General features: G+C 40.3%; 1 protein-coding gene across 1 annotated transcript; it reads left to right on the top strand.

Moving 5' to 3' along the window:
- Window positions 1-3,780: 3,780 nt before the first annotated feature.
- Window positions 3,781-5,574, top strand: LOC110716048 (basic 7S globulin-like). Its single transcript, XM_021894683.1, has one exon. The coding sequence runs from the start codon at window positions 4,065-4,067 to the stop codon at window positions 5,376-5,378; it is 1,314 nt and encodes a 437-aa protein (XP_021750375.1). The 5' UTR covers window positions 3,781-4,064; the 3' UTR covers window positions 5,379-5,574.
- The last annotated feature ends 14,341 nt before the right edge of the window (window positions 5,575-19,915 follow it).

A 19,915-nucleotide genomic window follows, 5' to 3' on the forward strand; every position in this document is an offset into this window, starting at 1 on the left:
ACATAGGAGCATTTCTCCAAATTCATTATGATGAAGCAAGACGCAACATCTTGGGACTAATTGAAAACCAAAACAAAATTGCATCAAGGAAGCAAATTCATGTGACTTGGCTTCTGCCTAATGTTGGTTGGTATGTGTTAAATTGCGATGGTGCTGCTAAGGGTAGTCCAGGGGCAGCAGGTGGAGGGGCAATCATCCGAGACCATCTAGGGGGTTTTGTATCAGCTATCTCTACTAATTTTGGAGTATGTAGCGCTTTCAGAGCTGAAGTCCTAGCCCTCACCAATGGCTTAAAGATTGCTCGTAATCTTCAAATTCAGCAATTAGAAATTCAATTGGACAATTTATCATGCGTTCAAATCCTTCAAAAAGATAATATAAGCAGAGGTCAGTGCTTCCATGAGCTTACTCAATGCCAAAGAATGCTCCGAGATGCTAGTTAGAAGATAAAAGTTGCTCATATATATAAGGAAGCCAATAGCGCGGCGGATTGGTTGACCAACCGCGGAGTCTCTCAAGACACCGAAATATTTTTAATTGAGTCGGTTCTGTAAGAGCATAGTAGGATTTTGGTGGGGGATGCTAGGGGTTTGGCTCTTCCACGCCTAGTCCCCCCTTAGTTTAGTTTGTAGTTGTTTGCTGTTTGTTTAATTTTCTCTTGTTTTCGTTTTCTTTTCTTTTGGAATTTATTCCTCATTTGAATCGAAAAAAAAATGTTTTTATTCTCACCCATATATTATTGGAGTTGAGTCAAGAAATTAGTTTATTTATTTATTTACTCACTTATATAAGTTAGCTAGGGTCAAGTCAAGGAATTTAGTTTATTTATTACTCACTCACATAAGTTGAGATTGAGTCAAGGAAACTTATTAGTGCATCTTATGCACCAAGGTAGTAATAGTGCAATTTTGCGCAAAAAATTAGGCAAGGAACCTTAATTAAAATAAATTGTATGTGCTCATTAATTAATTTAAGAATGAAATGGAAGCATATGTTAATTATTGTTATGTTTGTTCTTGATTGATTGGTTGGAGTCATCACAAGTTAAATTGGTAAATCACGTAAAGTGTAAGAGGATACACACCAAAACTCTTGGAACGTATATACCTTGAGTATGAACACGTGCGGGGAGTTATGTAACTTTATATTTGATCATAGATTCTACGGGGGTACATGACGCTGTACGTTCTTTTATTATTAATGCGCTGGAATTACGTCACAAGTGTGACATAGTAGGTGCCAATTGGGGTAGCTCCCTTATTGGAAGCTCAATATTTTAATGGGATTTTTTTTAAGGAAGGAAATCCGTTCGATGCATTATCCAAAACTATTTATTAATAAATTAAAGTAGTGTCATGAGTCAAAGGTAAGTTGACTTGTGTTGTATGACAAGCATGTTTTATTTATTTATTTATTATTTATTGATAGGAGATTCATGGTAGTGTGATTGTTCCTATTGGTGCATATGTACTCAGCTTTTGCTGATTCATATTTTGTTGTTTGTGTTTGGCTTTTCTTTGTATTGGCCCTACTATGACCCATTTTATATGGCGATTAGTGAGGTTGAAATAAATACACTAACATATAATTATTGTTTTAATGTTTTAGTTTGGTTTTAAGGGCCTTTAATGATTCCAAGTTACTTGTTTAATGAAAGTTGGTTTTAAAGTTTAAGTTTGATTTTATAAAACTTTATTTTATTTGAGTTTTTGAAAGGTAGTCTTCCGCTGTATTGTGTGACTTTGAAAAGCTTTAGCCGTTATCACGGTGGCGGTAATATTTTGGTTATTTTCTAAGTTTATATTTTTATTTTAGACAAAAAGGGTATTTTAAAAGAAGGAAACTTCCATGGTATTATAGTGAACTCGTGAAGTAACTTGTTCACATTAACAAATTAGAGAGTTAAAGGAGAAATTAGGGGGAAAGAATTGGGAGTAAGTTGGAATTGGAGGGAAAAGGTAGAAAAAAGACAAAAAAAAATAAATTTTTTTTTTCTTAAAGTCACGTGATGGTCAATGGCCGGAAAATGAAGTCAATTGCCGGAAACTGATCAAAGGTCCCTCCTACTACCTAAATGGAATATAAGGACTTTTTTTGCAACTTCTTTTTATATACGGATCTTTCTCACAGATCCGACTACTTAAAAGGACAATCCTAACGAATTATCCTATATCATAAGATAAATCTTACAATATTCCACGTGGTTATATTTCTTCCAAAATATGTATCTTCAAAACAATCAAAATTTTTTGAATAGTGTATCTAAAGTCAAAATGTGATAACTAATATATGATATGAGGAAATTATTAATTACTTAATTTGTTTTTAGAAAAATTAACTTGGTTGATGGTGGGATATTTAACTTCCTATATATATGGTATAAGGGAGTTTGCTTTCACTTACTTAAGGAGCTTAGATAAATAAATTCATTGTGTAGGAGGTTTAATTCACCATTATTTTTTCAATCAAACAACACCTTCCTTTTTACCTAGACTTCCTAGCTCACTCCCATATTTAAAATAAAAAACTTCTTAATAAACAAATTCAAATAAACATAGATAAGAGGTGTCAAAAATTGACGTGACCTACCAACCCAACCCAATCTGACCTAGAAAAAGTCATATATAGATATTGATTCGTATGGACACAATAATTTAACATGACTCATCTTTGAAATAGACATGACTCGACCTCACCAAACCTGACCCAACTATCCGAATTGAAACCTCTATGTATAGTGATCTCTTGTGCATGCACTAGTCTTATCTAATATACTTCTACATATCATCATCTCGTATTATTAAATTTGCACCATTTTTCTTCTTAAATAGTGTCAAATTAGTTGTACTTACAACTGGTATTAAATGAAATTGACTTATTGTTTATTTCTAGCTAATGTCTCTTTCACTTTACTTTGAACTGTAATTAATTATGATAATATAACACCCCGTATCTACTAAAAACCATAAAATAATTCTACATCTAGTATCCTCTATCTATAATAAAATATAATCACACTATCGACCAACGTTTAAAAAAAAAAATCTAAGGCCATGCTTGGATTAGGGGTAATATATTAAGAGGGGTAATTAAAGTCAAATTAAAAAAAAGTGATTAGAGATATTGTGATAGCTAGGGGGATAAGGTGTTTATAAATAAAATAAAGAAGTTGTGATATGAGGAAAATAGGTAAATGGAGGAATCATTATCCTCATAAGGGTAATATTTATCCCCCAAAATGAGGATAATAATTCCTGTCTTTCTTCACCTCCTCGAGGTTGTTTGAATCAATAATTTCTCATGTATTCAATGAAATAACAAAGTTCTGTTGGTATTTTTAGATTTCATTTTGGTATAATTACTATACCAATATGAGATCTAGATGTACCAACAAGATTGTTGGTATTTTTTTACTTTATGTTGGTATAATTATTATACCAATATGAGGTATAAATGTACCAACATACACTTGTTATTGTCATTCATGATAACAGTAATTATGGACATGGGCTTCCCCTCCTCTTTTCGTATATTCACTTCTGTTCTCTTAATCCAAGCATGACATAAGAAGTAACGAGGATGAAAGTAATGAGATTAATCCAAGATGGATAGAGTATAGCATATAATTTGATAACATTATTGTCGGCGAAAATAGAGAATAGGATCCGAGTAGAAAACAAAAGGAGAGATCGTGACATATTATGTTTGTCAATGAACAGGAATTTAAAGAAACGAAGCTTTAATTTGAGTTAAAATAAAATGACTCATCTAAAGACAATCAATTGCCATAAAAGTAGCGAAAGTCCTAGATCATGAGGCGGCCCGTCAGGTTACCCATATTTGACCATAATATAAGTCCTACGACAAATAGTCCACGTAATTGCATTCTAATAATGCAGTAATAATACTTAAAATAAAAAAAATATTGCAATAATAATATTAATAATTAATAGAAATAATAATAAAGCAATAATTCAACCAAGACCCCATCTCCCCACACGCTATAAATAAACTTGTACAACATCTCAATTTTGCACACAAATTAATCATATTCCTTATTCACCATGACATCCTCCATCCAACACCACCTCATACTATTTTCTCTCCTGCTCCCCCTCATTGCCACAGCTTTTGCCGCCACCTCCGTCCAACCCAAAGCCCTTCTCCTCCCTGTCTCTAAAGATGCCTCCACCCTATATTACATAGTCAAAATCACCCAAAGAACACCTTCCAAATCCATACCCTTAACACTCGCCCTTGGATCTCCATTCTTATGGCAGGATTGCGACAAAGGCTATGTCTCCTCAACTTACCGTCCTATTCGTTGTAACTCTGCCCAATGTACTTTAGCCGGCTCTACATCCTGCGGTACTTGCAACTCACCTCCCAGGCCAGGGTGCAACAACAACACCTGTGGCCTCTTCCCTGAAAACCCCTTCACCAATACCGCCACCAGTGGTGAGCTTGCCTCAGATATTATCCGAATCAACTCCACCGACGGTTTAAACCTCGGTCCAGTCATATCCGTTCCCAACTTCCTCTTCAATTGTGCACCCACCTTCTTACTAAAAGGCCTAGCAAAGGGTGTCCAAGGAATTGCCGGGTTCGGAAGGACTAAAATCTCTGTGCCTTCTCAATTTACCTCCACTTTCAGTTTGTCAAAAAAGTTTGCCCTTTGCTTAACCTCCGATGTCACAAGTGTAGGCGTCATATTCTTCGGTGACGGCCCTTACAAACTCTACCCTGGACCTGTCTACGTCTCATCCTCATTTTCTTACACCCCTATTTTAAAAAACCCAACCACCTCATCCGATTACTATATCGGAGTCACGTCCATCAAAATCGGTGGCAGCCAAGTTCCAATCAACAAAGCCTTATTATCCATAAACAACAAAGGCAAGGGCGGAACTAAGTTCAGTACAGTTAACCCTTACACAATCATGGAAAGCTCTATATACATCTCATTGATTTCCAACTTTGACAGTCAACTCAAAATACTATATCAACAAAGAGGTTATCCGAATGCTACACGGATCAAAGCTGTTGCCCCGTTCGAACTCTGCTACGATAGTAGCACGATTAGTTCAACAAGAGTAGGAGTCGAGGTTCCGAATATTGAGCTAGTGTTACAGAACGAGAAAGTGGCGTGGACGATCTTTGCTTCGAATTCGATGGTTGGTGGGTTGAAGGCGAACCCGAATGCGTTGTGTCTCGCCATTGTGGATGGTGGGAAGAACCCACCGGCATCGATTGTGCTGGGAGGGTATCAGTTGGAGGATAACTTGGTGCAGTTTGATCTAGCCAAGTCTATGGTTGGGTTTAGGTATTTAGTGAATGATATGACTAGATGTACAAATTTCAACTTCACTTCTGCATGAATGGGAGTAATTAGGCCAATAAAGATGTTATAATATTTCTTCTGTTGCTTGAGGTAAATTAAGTTGATATGATGTTATAGTGTATTTCCTCAGCAAATGAATATGATCTTGTAACTTGTTACACGTACTGTTAATGTAATAATAAATAAAAATACACTCTGTATATTTAGGATAGTCATCTCTTTAATCAAGCTCATAATTGATATTGCTTCTTTGGTTACTCGTTAGAGCTGTCAATTCGGGTAAATGGGTCGGGTTTTGGTCGACTTAGTGTGAGTCAGGTCAACTCGGGTCGGGTCAATGTCGTAACCTATGCGGGTCGGGTTCGGGTTGGGTCATGCTTGAGTCGGGTCATGTCGAGTCATACATCTTATCGGTTTGGGTCGGGTTTAGGTCGGGTGAATAAAAGGTTGGGTTACATTCTGGTCAGGTGAATAATAGGTCGGGTTTTAACGGATTAAAACGAGTTAGGGTCATTCTCGGTTTCGAGTCGGGTTCAGTTCAAGTTAATAATTTGTGGGTTATAATCATCACGTCGGGTCATTTCCAGGTTGGGTCATGTTCGGGTTTGGGTCTCAAATATTAGGTTTAATCTGGGTCTCGGGTTGATTTCAGGTCGGGTCATATCAGGTTCGGGTACATTTTTCGGGTTGGTTTGTTCGTTAACAGTTCATGTATTGACGTTCACGTTTAATATTATTAATTTCTTCATTTATTGTAAGAGAAATAATTTCAGATATAACATATTCGAGTTAATAAGTTTAAACTACATTTTTTTCACTTATTTTAGGATAAATTACTCATATAAATTCAAATATGAGTTTGGATAGTCTGGTACCATTGTACATAGTTGAAATTGTAGGGTTTCGTAGCGACCCGACACTACGCGGAAGGAAACCCCCCAAGACCCGCCCCTTAATTAAAGCAATTAACAAGCATAATAAACTTAATCAAACAAGATTAAGAACAAGAATTATACCTTTGTTGCGTGCTTCGCTCCCGAAGAGCTCTTACTTCAAAATCCCGAAACTACGAGATCTCCGACGGATCGTACCCTCGACCCGACCCGAGCGTCCCAAGTCTTGAAGGTTAGTCAAGACCCGGACAAAATAAAACTATGAGTTTTACGAATCAAAGGTTTACTCTAATTATAAGAGTTGCCTTTTTAATTCCACTCAAAGTTGTTTATTTCCCAATACCATGCCTTTGGTATTTATAGGGAAATGCACCCTTGAACTTCATTCCCCAACCAATGTGGGAGAATAAATAATTTGACAATTAATTTATTTCTAAAATAAATTAATAATTAAATTCAATCACAATGCAACAAGTGTCAAGGGGAGAGAGAAGGTTAGGTGAGGACCATGGAGAGGTGGGGGGACCATTGCCTTGCTCCCTAAGGCTTTGCCCAAGCCTTGGTCCCCACCCCTTCACAAAAAACCGCCTTGAGCATAGGCTAGTGGGCTGCTGCCAGCTAGCAGTGCAAGCTAGCCTAGCCAGCTAGCACATGCCCAGCAGCCCCAGCATCCCAGCCAGTCAATGCGTGCTGGCGCTGGGCGATGCTGGCGCTAGTGCTGTGTGCTAACGCCTAGCCCTGCTAGCACATAGTGCTGGCGCTGGCCTTAGCAGCCCACGCATTGGCTAGGCAGCGCACACGCCTAGCATCTACGCACCATCCTCGCGCAACACGCTCGCATAGCCAGCATGTGTGCTGCTAGCGAGCCACGCATGCTGGCCCCTTGCCTCGCACCATACGCATCAGCCTCGTAGCACCTCTCGCACACGCACATGCACTAGCATCTCACGCACGCCCACGCATCCCCTAGCAGCCTTGGTGCGTAGCGATGCTGAGCTGTTGTGCGTGGCCTAGCAATGTGCTGGCGCCCAGGCCCTCGCACAGGCATGGTGCGCTGCTTGGTGCTGCCATACGAAGACTAGCACGCAAGCCAGTACGCATGCTGCGATGGGCTGCCTGGTGCGCCTATTGCTTGCGATAGGCTGCCTGGTGCTCCTGGTGCGCCTAGTGCTTGCGATAGGCTGCCAGGTGCTCCTGGTGCGCCTAGTGCTTGCGATAGGCCAACGATGGTGCGCCTAGGCTGCGATGGTGCGCTTAGTGCACCTAGTGTGCTTAGGCTTGCGCCTAGCCATGCTAGGTGCATGCTAGCTCGAACTAGCCTAGCATCCACATGGCTAGGCCAGTGTGGTGCTAGGACTATGTTCATACTTGCCGCTTTGTGATTTTGCAACGCTCGGTCTCGACGCCCTAGGCTCGATATCCGACATCTGTATTCGTAAAACTCTGTCGACTCATTAAATCCTTTCGGATTAATTAGTCGTCTCGGACCGGTGATTCGATTGGGTTTGACCCGAAGGGTTCAGTTAAGATTAAGCTGTAATATCAATTGTACCTCGATATTACTGATCGGAAGCGGCCTCCACCTAGGCATTCCGATCACTTGATCTTACTGAAGAATTAAATCTGTAATAATTCTGAACCCTCTATCGGAAGAATACACTTGTTGGAAGGACACCGTTCCTTTCAATCTCCCACTTGTCCTTCCGGACAAGTGTGCATACAGTGTATATCCCATTTCCTATGTCTCTTAATGTTTCTTCGTGAACTATAAGGTAAGATTCATCGTCATCCTTATTACGTTCAGAAGTATTTCTCGATCTCCGAGTTCGACTGTCAATAAACAGATGATTTCTAAAATCCATCTGAGCACGGCTATGCATTTTCACAGTCTCGCTCTTCGAGCGGCTCTGTAAACAACAAAACATTTTCCCTATTGTTGATAAGGGGACAATCCCAGTCTTGCATTGTAGGTTCCTCTTACTAAGAGGACTTAGTCTCCCGAGTGTTCCCGTTATGATCCTTAGTTACGGCAGACGTTAGGAAACATCAAAAAGTCTAGTACTCAAACAAGAAAACTTCACAATACTCATGGTCGGAGGAAACAGGTTCCGATAGTCATAATGAGAAATGTAGTTATGACAATTTGAAATTTCTTAAAGTACTCTCATAGGTCTTATCCAGTACAGTTACAAACTGTACCTATGCAAATGATTTATGACTGTCACGTCCTTGCAGCACAAGAAACGGTGATGTAAATCATACTGCACACTAATCTGTGGCGGTCATCAATCGTCCATCCGTTAGATGACCTCGATTAGGGACAATTTCTGATTTAAATATTCAATGTTCACTTAACAGGTGTTTCTTTATCCAAGACATGGTCTTGATACCCTGTTTTGAATATTTCCGTAAATCGAATGGACTCATTATTTAATTCTAAACCACAATTAAATAGTAATGGAGTGAATGATAATTTTGCACAAAATTAATTACTCCATAAATGAATGGTTTCATTACAGTGTCTTACATTAAACATCGTATTTAATTAAAACACATGTATAGGGAATTTTCAAAGCCAGTCTCCAACATGCTTGATTCCCATTGCCTCAGTGTGCTTGTTGTGTTTCACCTGAGGCATCGGTTTAGTCAAGGGATCGGCCCTATTATCATCTGTGCCAATCTTACAAATTCTGATTTCACCTTCGGATTTCCATTCCCTTATCATGTGAAATTGCCTTTGCATGTGTTTGACCTTCTGGTGTTCTCTCGGCTCCCTGGCCAGAGCGATAGCTCCATTGTTATCACAATAGAGGTCTATCGGCCCCTTGATTGAGGGTACAACACCAAGTTCGCTGATGAACTTGCGAATCCAAACAGCTTCTGAAGCGGCCAAGTACTCGGCTTCAGTTGTAGAATCTGCAGTGGTGCTCTGCTTGGAACTCTTCCAGCTAAACGCTCCTCCATTTAGGCAAAATATGTACCCTGACTGTGACTTGAATTCGTGTTTGTCAGTCTGGAAGCTAGCGTCGGTGTAACCTTCAACAACCAGTTCTTTGTGGCCTCCATACACCAGGAATTTATCCTTGTTCCTTTTCAGGTACTTTAGGATATTCTTGGCCGCAGTCCAATGCGCCTCTCCTGGGTTCGATTGGTATCAGCTCGTTGCACTCAGGGCATACGATACATCTGGCCTTGTACATATCATGGCATACATGATCGATCCGATCAGCGAAGCATATGGGATCTGATTCATTCTTTCTCGCTCAACAGGTGCCTATGGACACTGTTTCTTGCTGAGAGTTATGCCATGGGACATGGGTAAATGCCCTCTCTTGGCATTCTCCATGTTGAATCGAGCCAGTACCTTATCAATGTAAGTACTCTGGCTTAATCCAATCATCCTTTTAGATCTATCTCTGTATATCGATACATTTCCATCTTTGTCTGTCTTCACTTTGAAGATCCATTTGCAACCAATGGGTGTATAACCCTCGGGCAAATTCACCAAGTCCCAGACTTGATTTTCAGACATGGAGTCCATCTCGGATCTCATGGCCTCTTGCCATTTTGCAGAGTCGGGGCTCGTCATAGCTTGCTTATATGTCGCTGGCTCATCACCATCCATGACTAGGATGTCCTGATCATCGGTTAAGACGATACCGAGGTATCTGTCTGGTTGAGATCTTTGCCGTTGCGACCTATGAAGGGTAATCGGTTGAGCATTTTTATTGTCAGTTTGATTCTGACCAATCTTCTTAGATGCTTCCAAAGCATCTAGATTGTCAGTTTTGTCAGGTTGACATTGTTGGTCGTCCTCTCGAACTTCGTCGAGTTCGATTTTCCTCTCACTTGTCATTTTTGAAAGGTGTTCCTTCTCCAAAAAGACACCATCACGAGCAACAAATACTTTGTTCTCGGATTTATTGTAGAAGTAATACCCTTTGGTTTCTTTTGGGTATCCCACAAAGAAACACTTATCTGATTTGGGGTGAAGTTTGTCCGAAATTAATCGCTTGACATATGCTTCGCATCCCCAAATCTTGAGAATAGACAACCTAGGGGGTTTCTTAGTCCATAATTCATATGGAGTCTTTTCAACAGCTTTTGACGGAGCTCTGTTTAGTGTTAGTGCTGCAGTTTGTAGCGCATGTCCCCAGAAAGAGATAGGGAGTTCACTAAGATCCATCATTGATCGAACCATGTCTAACAAGGTTCGATTCCTCCGTTCGGACACTCCGTTCCATTGAGGAGTTCCGGGAGGTGTCAACTCTGAAAGAATACCATTTTCTTTCAAGTGATCGTCGAATTCATGGCTCAAATATTCGCCACCTCGATCCGATCGAAGTGCTTTAATTTTCTTGCCAAGTTGATTTTCAACTTCTTTCTGAAATTCTTTGAATTTCTCAAAAGATTCAGATTTATTCGACATTAAGTATATATAGCCATATCTACTAAAATCGTCGCTGAAAGTGATGAAATATCGGTAACCTTGTCTTGTGGGTGTACTCATTGGTCCACATACATTCATGTGTATTAGACCTAATAAGTCACTTGCCCTTTCTCCCAACTTGGAGAATGGCTGTTTTATCATCTTGCCTAATAGACATCTTTCGCAATTTTCAAACGACTCTAAGTCGAATGAGTCAAGAACACCTTCTTGAAGAAGTTTCTTGATGCGTTTGATGTTAATATGGCCAAGACGACAATGCCACAAGTAGGTATGATTCGACTCGATGGTCTTAGTTCATTTAGTTATCAATCCTATTGTCTTTGTGTAAAGCATGCAATTTAATTTGAACATATGTTTGCAAGACAATTTTGAAACAACTATTGTCAAAATTTTACAAGCAAAATATCTAGGTGTCTAACACCATGGATCAAAATATTGTTCAAAAGGCATGACAAAACTAGGATTAGTTTTAACTACATCTCAAAGACAAAATAGTGCATGCAAGCACGACCGAAAAACCATCTTCGTCGTCCATTTGTCAATGCACCAACACTTGATAAGCTTACTCACTTGGTTCCTGAAGAGGCAACATAAAGTGAGTCATTCTTGGTATCCAATGATAAGCTTAATTCACAAGTGTTTAGGAAGATACCTGAGGTAGTCGGAATGTTCCTCTCTTCCTTGAAGAGCATGCATTCTCTCTTGTAGTGGCCTTGCATGCCACAATGGAAGCATCTCATCTTTGCCTTGACCTTCTTGAACTCCTTCTTCTTAGCTCTCAAGGGCCTTTTGGTCATTCCTTAGGCGGTGGCTTGGCTAAGAAGTTGCACCACCTCCTTGAGGGAGTGTGTCTCTTTTCCCGCAGCTATATGCACTCTAAGTGCATCATAGCCCGAGTGGAGTGAAGCAAGCAAGATATGTCCCGCCATCTTATCTTCCAATGGGATTCCGAGAAGCTGCATGTGTTTGAAGAGTCTAGTCATTCCAAGCACATGAGGTCGGAGGGGCATGCCGGGTCTCAATTTGGCATCGTAGACCTTTGTCCAAAGCCGGCGCCTTTCCTTAGCAAGACATCCCACGTTTGGTGGCTTTATCCTCATGTTTGAGAGTGACCTAGTCAAGTCAAACACGAGGCCATCAAAGTTTCCATTGTCACTCTTGGCGACTCTTACATTGACAACGTCCTCAAGTGCTTTGAGGAACATGTCCGGGAGATAGGAGGTAAGACTTTCCTTCCAATCTTCCGGGATGGAATTTGCCATAAGTCGTGAGACCTTTTTGCAACTTGAAGACCATTCTTCATGAGCCTCATCGGTCATGATTCCTTTGGCAAAGAAGCTTGGAATGGGAGTATCAAGAGTATACTCCAAGGAACAATTCCGGAGAGTTCTCATGAGTTCCCCCTCCCATTCCTTGAAGTTGACCAAGTTTAAGGAGATGGCTAACTTCTCGGGGAGTTCCGAGAACATATGGTTGTTGTTTGAGTTACTTGCAGACATGGTTCTACAATTGAAAGAATTTGAAATGAAAAACCATTCAAATAATCAATAAGTTGAAATTTAAAAGCGTTCAGTTATATTTTCAATCTTATTGAGCATTTTATCCACGCATTTATAAAATTGTCCCTTTTGGGCGAGAATAAAATGATTCCGAGATCCCAAAGATCAAGAAATGGTTAAGCATGCTTTGGCTTGTCTTAATCATTAAATATCTTAAGGTAAGCAATCCAATTGCTAATAGCTCCAAGCTACTCTCGGTTTGATAAAATGTCGCATCTAATGCATCCTTGACATTATATCTCTATTGCCACGACATCTAAGGACTCCTTACTGATATCGTTGAGCTTAACCAAGACAACTCATATACCTAGTATACCTTACGTTCCTAGGGAAGTAGTGATGTCTCGGTTTGGCGTATTCCATCACGTACGCGCATTAGTTCGGTAAGTGTTGTTCTTGGAACGACAAATTTTAGCTCAATATTATTAAGGGACCTAGGGTTTCTATGTTGGTTGATTTAAGTGAAATTAACTAATCATCGCAACATATAGAAAACCTAGACATGCATCTAGCAATCATATATAACAACAATATATATAAAGCATAAAATGATGCATTTGGCAACTAGCATGACCCCTTGAAATCTTCAATTTCCATGGGTCTTCTTCTTGGCTCGTCTTCATCGAAACGCCGTCTTGAGACATCTTGGCCAAAATAAAATAAAATAGCTAGAATGACTAAGATTAATCTAATAGTACAAAAATACTTAACGGTTCGCAGACCGTATTTAGATTTACAAAAATACATAACGGAACGCAGTCCGTATTTTCTATCCTAGTCGGGCCCCACTAGTTGCCATATTCAAAGACCTGTTTTGAAAACAATCTTCCATTCACTATTTGTGAATGGCCCATGCAATTTTACGTAATATATAATTAAACACGCAAAACTAGTAACTAACTTAGGTGGTTAATCCGATTAACGCACCTAATTAAAACTAGTCAAAGTTGTTTAATCCATTATTTCTAAACGCAAAATGCTCACGGAATTAATTAAGCTCCCACTAAATTCCACATCCATACTTAATTAATCCGATTAACTAAGTCGGCATAACCCATAATTTGTCAAATTTTGCAAAATCGAAAATCGAGGTTTTTAACCTCGTTAAAATAATTACTTAAAATTATTAAAACGGCAAGATTTTCGCAAAATCGTATAGCTCAAAATCAAGCAAAAATCCCACGCAAATGCTTGGTGGGTGGGCACCATGGCTGCTAGGCAGCCTATGCCTTATGCTGTGGTGCGTGGGGCTAGCATGCTGCGCCCAGCACAGCAAGCCACGCTGCTAGCACCAGCAGCCTACCAGGTATGCTACGCATGCTGGCTAGCAAGCTGGCGCCTGCCAGCAAGTGGTGCGCTGGGCTGGTGCTTGCTGCCATGCTGTCCAGCAGCATCCCCTCGCAAGCCAGCCCTCGCCACTGCCCCACACACTCAGCCCCAAGCCTCCCCGCCACACAGCAGCGCACAACAGCATCATGGCACACCCCTGTGGGCACCATAGGCAGCCACATGTGGGCGGCTAGGCAGCCCGACTAGCCTTGGTGCGCTTGGGTGTTTTTGCCTTGATTTGCGTGCCATTTCTCGGAATTTAATTCCGATTTGTGTGTGACACAATTTAATTCTAAATTACATTTTAGAATTTATTTTGAGGAAAAATAAAATAAACTAAAATAAGACTTAGATAAACTTATTTTCATTGGTGCACAAGCCTAAATTATCCAAAATTTTATTTTGAACAAAATTAGGTCTTACTTAATGCTTGAAATAAAATGAGCTATGTCCATAACTAATCTTGCCAATATGCAAATTAATAATGGATTTGACAAACGGGAGTTGGAAAAAATAAACTAATCATCTAATGAAAAATTTTCCAACTTTCATACTTGTGTAAAATATCAAGATTACATCTTCCAATATGAAGAATAATCAAATTTTACTCACAAGTATTTGAACTTGATGGATTTTAATCAACCAAGCATGAAAAATCCAAACTTTGTTCAATATGGAATTTAGGGTTAGGGTTCCAATCATTTAAACCTTTAAGGATTAGAACTTTAACATCATAGGAACTTAAAATTACAATATCACAACAAGCTTTCACATTTTATTGCAATTTATTTGCAAAATTTGTGAAAAACAAGTTTATGTGAAAAATGGTATATCAACTTAAGCACTAATAAAAACTCCATTATTATGCTTAAGGATATTTTTAAAACCAGTAGATTAGTGATGCAAATGTGCATTTAATCTAACATTGTGATGCTTGCATTAATCAAGGCTTAAAAAGAATTAAAATTTTCGTTGAAAAACGAAAAACCCTAGAAAAAATGGGTTTCTGGTTCGAATTTGGCTTCTGAAAGCCCTTACAAATTTTCCAGAATGTCGATTCCACCCAAAAATCACTATTTTTGAGCCAAAATCTGGGTTCGACAGCCAAATCGAGAATAAAATCGAGTTTTAAAATTAATTAAAACGAGCATCTAATCTAATTAGAAGAACATGAACAAGAAAAGTAAATTCTTTTAAAACACCTTAATTAAAAAATTAATTGCAAAAATTAAAAGGACCGTGGCTCCGATACAACTGTAGGGTTTCGTAGTGACCCGACACAACGCGGAAGGAAACCCCCCAAGACCCGCCCCTTAATTAAAGCAATTAACAAGCAATATAAACTTAATCAAACAAGATTAACAACAAGAATTATACCTTTGTTGCGTGCTTCGCTCCCGAATAGCTCTTACTTCAAAATCCCGAAACTACGAGATCTCCGACGGATCGTACCCTCGACCCGACCCGAGCGTCCCAAGTCTTGAAGGTTAGTCAAGACCCGGACAAAATAAAACTATGAGTTTTACGAATCAAAGGTTTACTCTAATTATAAGACCTGCCTTTTTAATTCCACTCAAGGTTGTTTATTTCCCAATACCATGCTTTTGGTATTTATAAGAAAATTCACCCTTGAACTTCATTCCCCAACCAATGTGGGAGAATAAATAATTTGACAATTAATTTATTTCTAAAATAAATTAATAATTAAATTCAATAACAATGCAACAAGTGTCAAGGGGAGAGAGAAGGTTAGGTGAGGACCATGGAGAGGTGGGGGGGACCATTGCCTTGCTCCCTAAGGCTTTGCCCAAGCCTTAGTCCCCACCCCTTCATAAAAAACCGCCTTGAGCATAGGTTGATGGGCTGCTACCAGCTAGCACGCCAGCTAGCAGTGCCAGCTAGCCTAGCCAGCTAGCACATGCCCAGCAGCCCCAGCATCCCAGCCAGTCAATGCGTGCTGGCGCTGGGCGATGCTGGCGCTGGTGCTGTGTGCTAGTGCCTAGCCCTGATAGCACATAGTGTTGGCGCTGGCCCCAGCAGCCAACTCATTGGCTAGGCAGCGCACACGCCTAGCATCTACGCACCATCCTCGCGCAACACGCTCGCATAGCCAACATGCGTGCTGCTAGCGAGCCACGCATGCTGGCCCCTTGCCTTGCACCATACACATCAGCCTTGCAGCACCTCTCGTACATGCACATGCACTAGCATCTCATGCAGACCCACGCATCCCTTAGCAGCCTTGGTGCGTAACAATGCTGAGCTGTTGTGCGTGGCCTAGCAATGTGCTGGCGCCCAGGCCCTCGCACACGCATGGCATGCGCTGCTTGGTGCTGCCATGCGAAGGCTAGCACGCAAGCAAGCACGCATGTTGCGATGGGCTGCCTGGTGTGCCTGGTGCGCCTATTGCTTGCGATAGGCTGCCAGGTGCTCCTGGTGCGCCTAGTGCTTGCGATAGGCTGACAGGTGCTCCTGGTGCCCCTAGTGCTTGCGATAGGCCAGCGATGGTGCGCCTAGTGCACCTAGTGTGCTTAGGCTTGCGCCTAGCCATGCTAGATGCATGCTAGCTCGAACTAGCCGAGCATCCACATGGCTAGGCCAGTGTGGTGCTAGGGCTATGTTCATACTTGTCGCTTTGTGATTTTGCGACGCTCGGTCTCGACGCCCTAGGCTCAATATCCGACGTCTGTATTTGTAAAACTCTGTCGACTCATTAAATCCTTTCTGATTAATTCGTCGTCTTGGATCGGTGATTCGATTGGGTTCGACCCGAAGGGTTCAGTTAAGATTAAGCTGTAATATCAATTGTACCTCGATATTACTAATTGGAAGCAGCTCTACCTAGGCATTCCGATCACTTGATCTTACTGAAGAATTAACTCTGTAATAATTCTGAACCCTCTATCGGAAGAATACACTTGTTGGAAGGACACCATTCTTTTCAGAAATATGATAACATTGATAAATCAAATATAAAAAGTTGACATTAATTTGGTTGTGCCAATTTAATATTCCATTCTTTATTATTAGCTTTATGATTCAGATTACAATCCTTCTCAATTAACTAAGGAAAACATTTTAAAGCATTAATGTGCTAAACTAGATTACTAGCTATATTAGATAAGAGTACACCACTAGAAAACAGGTTGATTCCGACGGAAATTATACGTCGGAATCAGTCGAAATTCCGTCGGAAATTTGTCTTCCTACGGAATCCGTCGGAATGTTTTGTCGCAAAACCCTTCGTAGGAAATTCGACCATTTTTGACGGAATTTCCGTCAGAAGGCTAGTTTCCAACGGATTTATTTCCGTCGACGCTTTTTTTGACTTTAATTGAAATTCTGTCGCAATTTTCCGACGAAAAATATTCCGTCGGAATATACCTCTTCTGACAGAAATTTAGAGTTGGAGAGGTTTCCGACGGAAATTTCCATCGAAAGAGGTATATTCCGACGAAAATTTCCGTCAGAAAAGTCAATAAAAAAAAACAAAAAAAAAAACAGCTAGCACCACCCCAGCCACCACCCCACACCATCCACGCACCGCTACCACGTCCAACCCCTTTTCCCACACCACCCACCACCACCACGTCCAATCGAAAAACCCACCCACCACCCTAACCCGTATCTCCTCCCCACCACCCTAACCCGTATCCCCTCCCAACCACCTAAATACCACCACCGAAACCACCACCCACCTCGCCAGATCTACAAACCACTACCACCCACCCCGCCATTCCACACCCTTCCAAACCACCACCGAAACCACCCAAAAAACATCAAAAACCCATAAAAAAACGAAGTAATTCGAAAAAATTTCAAAAAAAAGGAAGTAATTCGAAAATAAAACCGGAGTAATTCGCACAAAAACCCTGAAATTTCAAAACAAAACCCAAAAATTTGGCTACAAAACCCATATTTTCAAAAAAAACCCAACAATTTCAAAACAAAACCCAGAATTTCAAAACAAAACCCAGAAATTCTGGCTTGTTCTTTGATGTTTCAAGCAAAACCCGAAAAAAATAAGAGAAAGAGAATAGACAACTTACCTTGAATTCCATCAAAACCCCTAATTAGCTTGAATTTGGGTTTTAAAGGTCAAATTCAAACATGAAAACTCTAGATCTAGGGTTTGCATGGTCGAATCTGACAAGAAAAACCTTATTTTGTTCTTTGATGTTTCATGCATGAAGTGTTGCGATGCATGAAGAGAAATGAAGGAAGGAGAAGGAGAAGGAGTAGAGAGAGAAAGAGAGGGCGTAGGAGAGAGAAGGAGGGAGGTGAGAGAAGGAAAGAGGAGAGGAGTTCAGAAAGAAGAGGAAAGAGGAGAGGAGAGGAGAGAGAAAAAGAAGAGAAGTAGAGAGAGAGAAGAGGAGAGGAGAGAGAAAAGAGAAATGAAGGGGGAGGGGGTGTTCCGAGTTTTTTGATGGGTTATAAGGCTTTTTTTTATGATATAATTACATTCCAGAATATTCTGTTGGAAATTTAATTTTCTGACAGAATATTCAGTTGGAAATTTCCGACGAATTTTATTTCCATCGGAGATTTCCGACGGATTTTATTTCCGTCTGAAAATGTTATTCCGATGGAATATTCCGTTGGAAAGCCCGTATATTCCGACGGATTTATATTTCGTCGAAAATTCCCGACGGATTTCCTACGGAAATAAAATCCGTTGGAAAAACTGATTTTTCCGTCGGAAATTGGCCCATTTCTAGTAGTGGTATGAGAGTTAAGATGTCTGTGTGGTGTGGGAAAGTTGATTTAAGGAATCAATGTGTGAGAAAACTGAGCAATAATATAATGTTAAAGGTAGATTTATCAATTTGAGTGTTTAGGGCGAGTTATCTCATTTTGGATCAATTTGAGTTGATTGCATTACTTTTCAGGTCAAGTTACATCAGGTTTGGGTCGAGTTAAAAACAGATCGGGTTGAATTCGAGTCAGATTAGTAACAGGTTAGGTTGATCTGAAACTAGGTCAGGGTTGAATTCGGGTCGGGTTAGTAATAGATCGGGTTGATTTTGGGTTTTAACGGGTCAAAACGGGTTTAGGTCAATCTCAGGTTCCGGTCGGGTTCGATTTAAGTCAACAATTGACGAGTTATGTTCGGGTCGGGTCATCTTAGATCGGGTCATATTCGGGTTTAGGTCACGAATCTTAAGGTTATCTTGGGTCTCGTGTTGGTTTCAGGTCAGGACATATTGGGTTCGAGTCACCAATTTCTTGAGTTCAAACAGGTCAGGTCATGATCGGGTTCGGGTAAATTTTTTTCGGGTCGGGTCAGCTTTTAACAGCTCTAGTACTCGTCTTACGTTTCCCTAGGGCATGCTTGGATTGAGGGAGATATATTACTAGGGTAAATGAAAGTAAATAGGGAAGGAGGAGAAAGTGATGGTGTGCTTGTAAGAAAAGTTATGTAGTGATGGTGAAGTGTGAGATAAAGAAAGAGACTCATTTTGGAGGTAATAGTTACACTAGGGGGAGGATGTGTAACTATTACCCTTATTATGAAGGTAATAATTCCTCCATCTATCTCTTTTCCTCATGGAACAACTACCTTATCTCATTTGTAAGCACTTTATTTCCTACAGCACCACCTCTATTTACTTATGTTTTTTCATGTTTGACTTTTATTACCCCCTTACTATATTACCCCCAATCCAAGCATGGCCTTATAGAATATTTTTTTAACCATAGGAACAAATTTCCTATTACCCCAAAATCATGTACAAGTCAATTATGCAGACATTGAAAGTGTGAAAAAGGGTAGGAGATCTTAACCCTCATCCTCATATATAGCTAGTGCTCCTTTGAGAATGAACTTTATTCTTAAGGATAAACTGTGTGCATTGTTGCTATAAATCATTTGACCTAACAACATACGAACATAACTACTTAGATCATACGCTAGGATCAGAGTTGTCTTAAATCTTTTGGGGACCTTGTGCCGCTATTAAATAAAGTGCTTTTACATTTTTTTTTCCAAAAACTTTGCTTTTCTTTAGTAATAAATAAATTTAGGTAAGAAATTGTAGATTATCCTTTACAGACATAATAATAATAATTGTTTAGGTGATTTTTCCCCCGCCACGTGGACCAATCAGCACCTGCCACGTGTTAGTCACGTGGACCACTCAGGGGCTACCACGTGTCATGCTCCAGGAGGTCCAACATGAACCAATCGCATCACGCCATGTGGCCCACTTTCTGCCAACCCGGAAAACGGCTAACTGGGCCTAAATCCCGAGGCAAGCCCAATCAGTCCTAGGTTTAACATTTAATCTAGTATTGGGCACATAGTTTGAGACTATAAATACGGTAATTAGCCTTCATTAAACAG

Source organism: Chenopodium quinoa, unplaced genomic scaffold, assembly GCF_001683475.1.
Source record: "Chenopodium quinoa cultivar QQ74 unplaced genomic scaffold, ASM168347v1, whole genome shotgun sequence".
Lineage (NCBI taxonomy): Eukaryota > Viridiplantae > Streptophyta > Magnoliopsida > Caryophyllales > Amaranthaceae > Chenopodium > Chenopodium quinoa.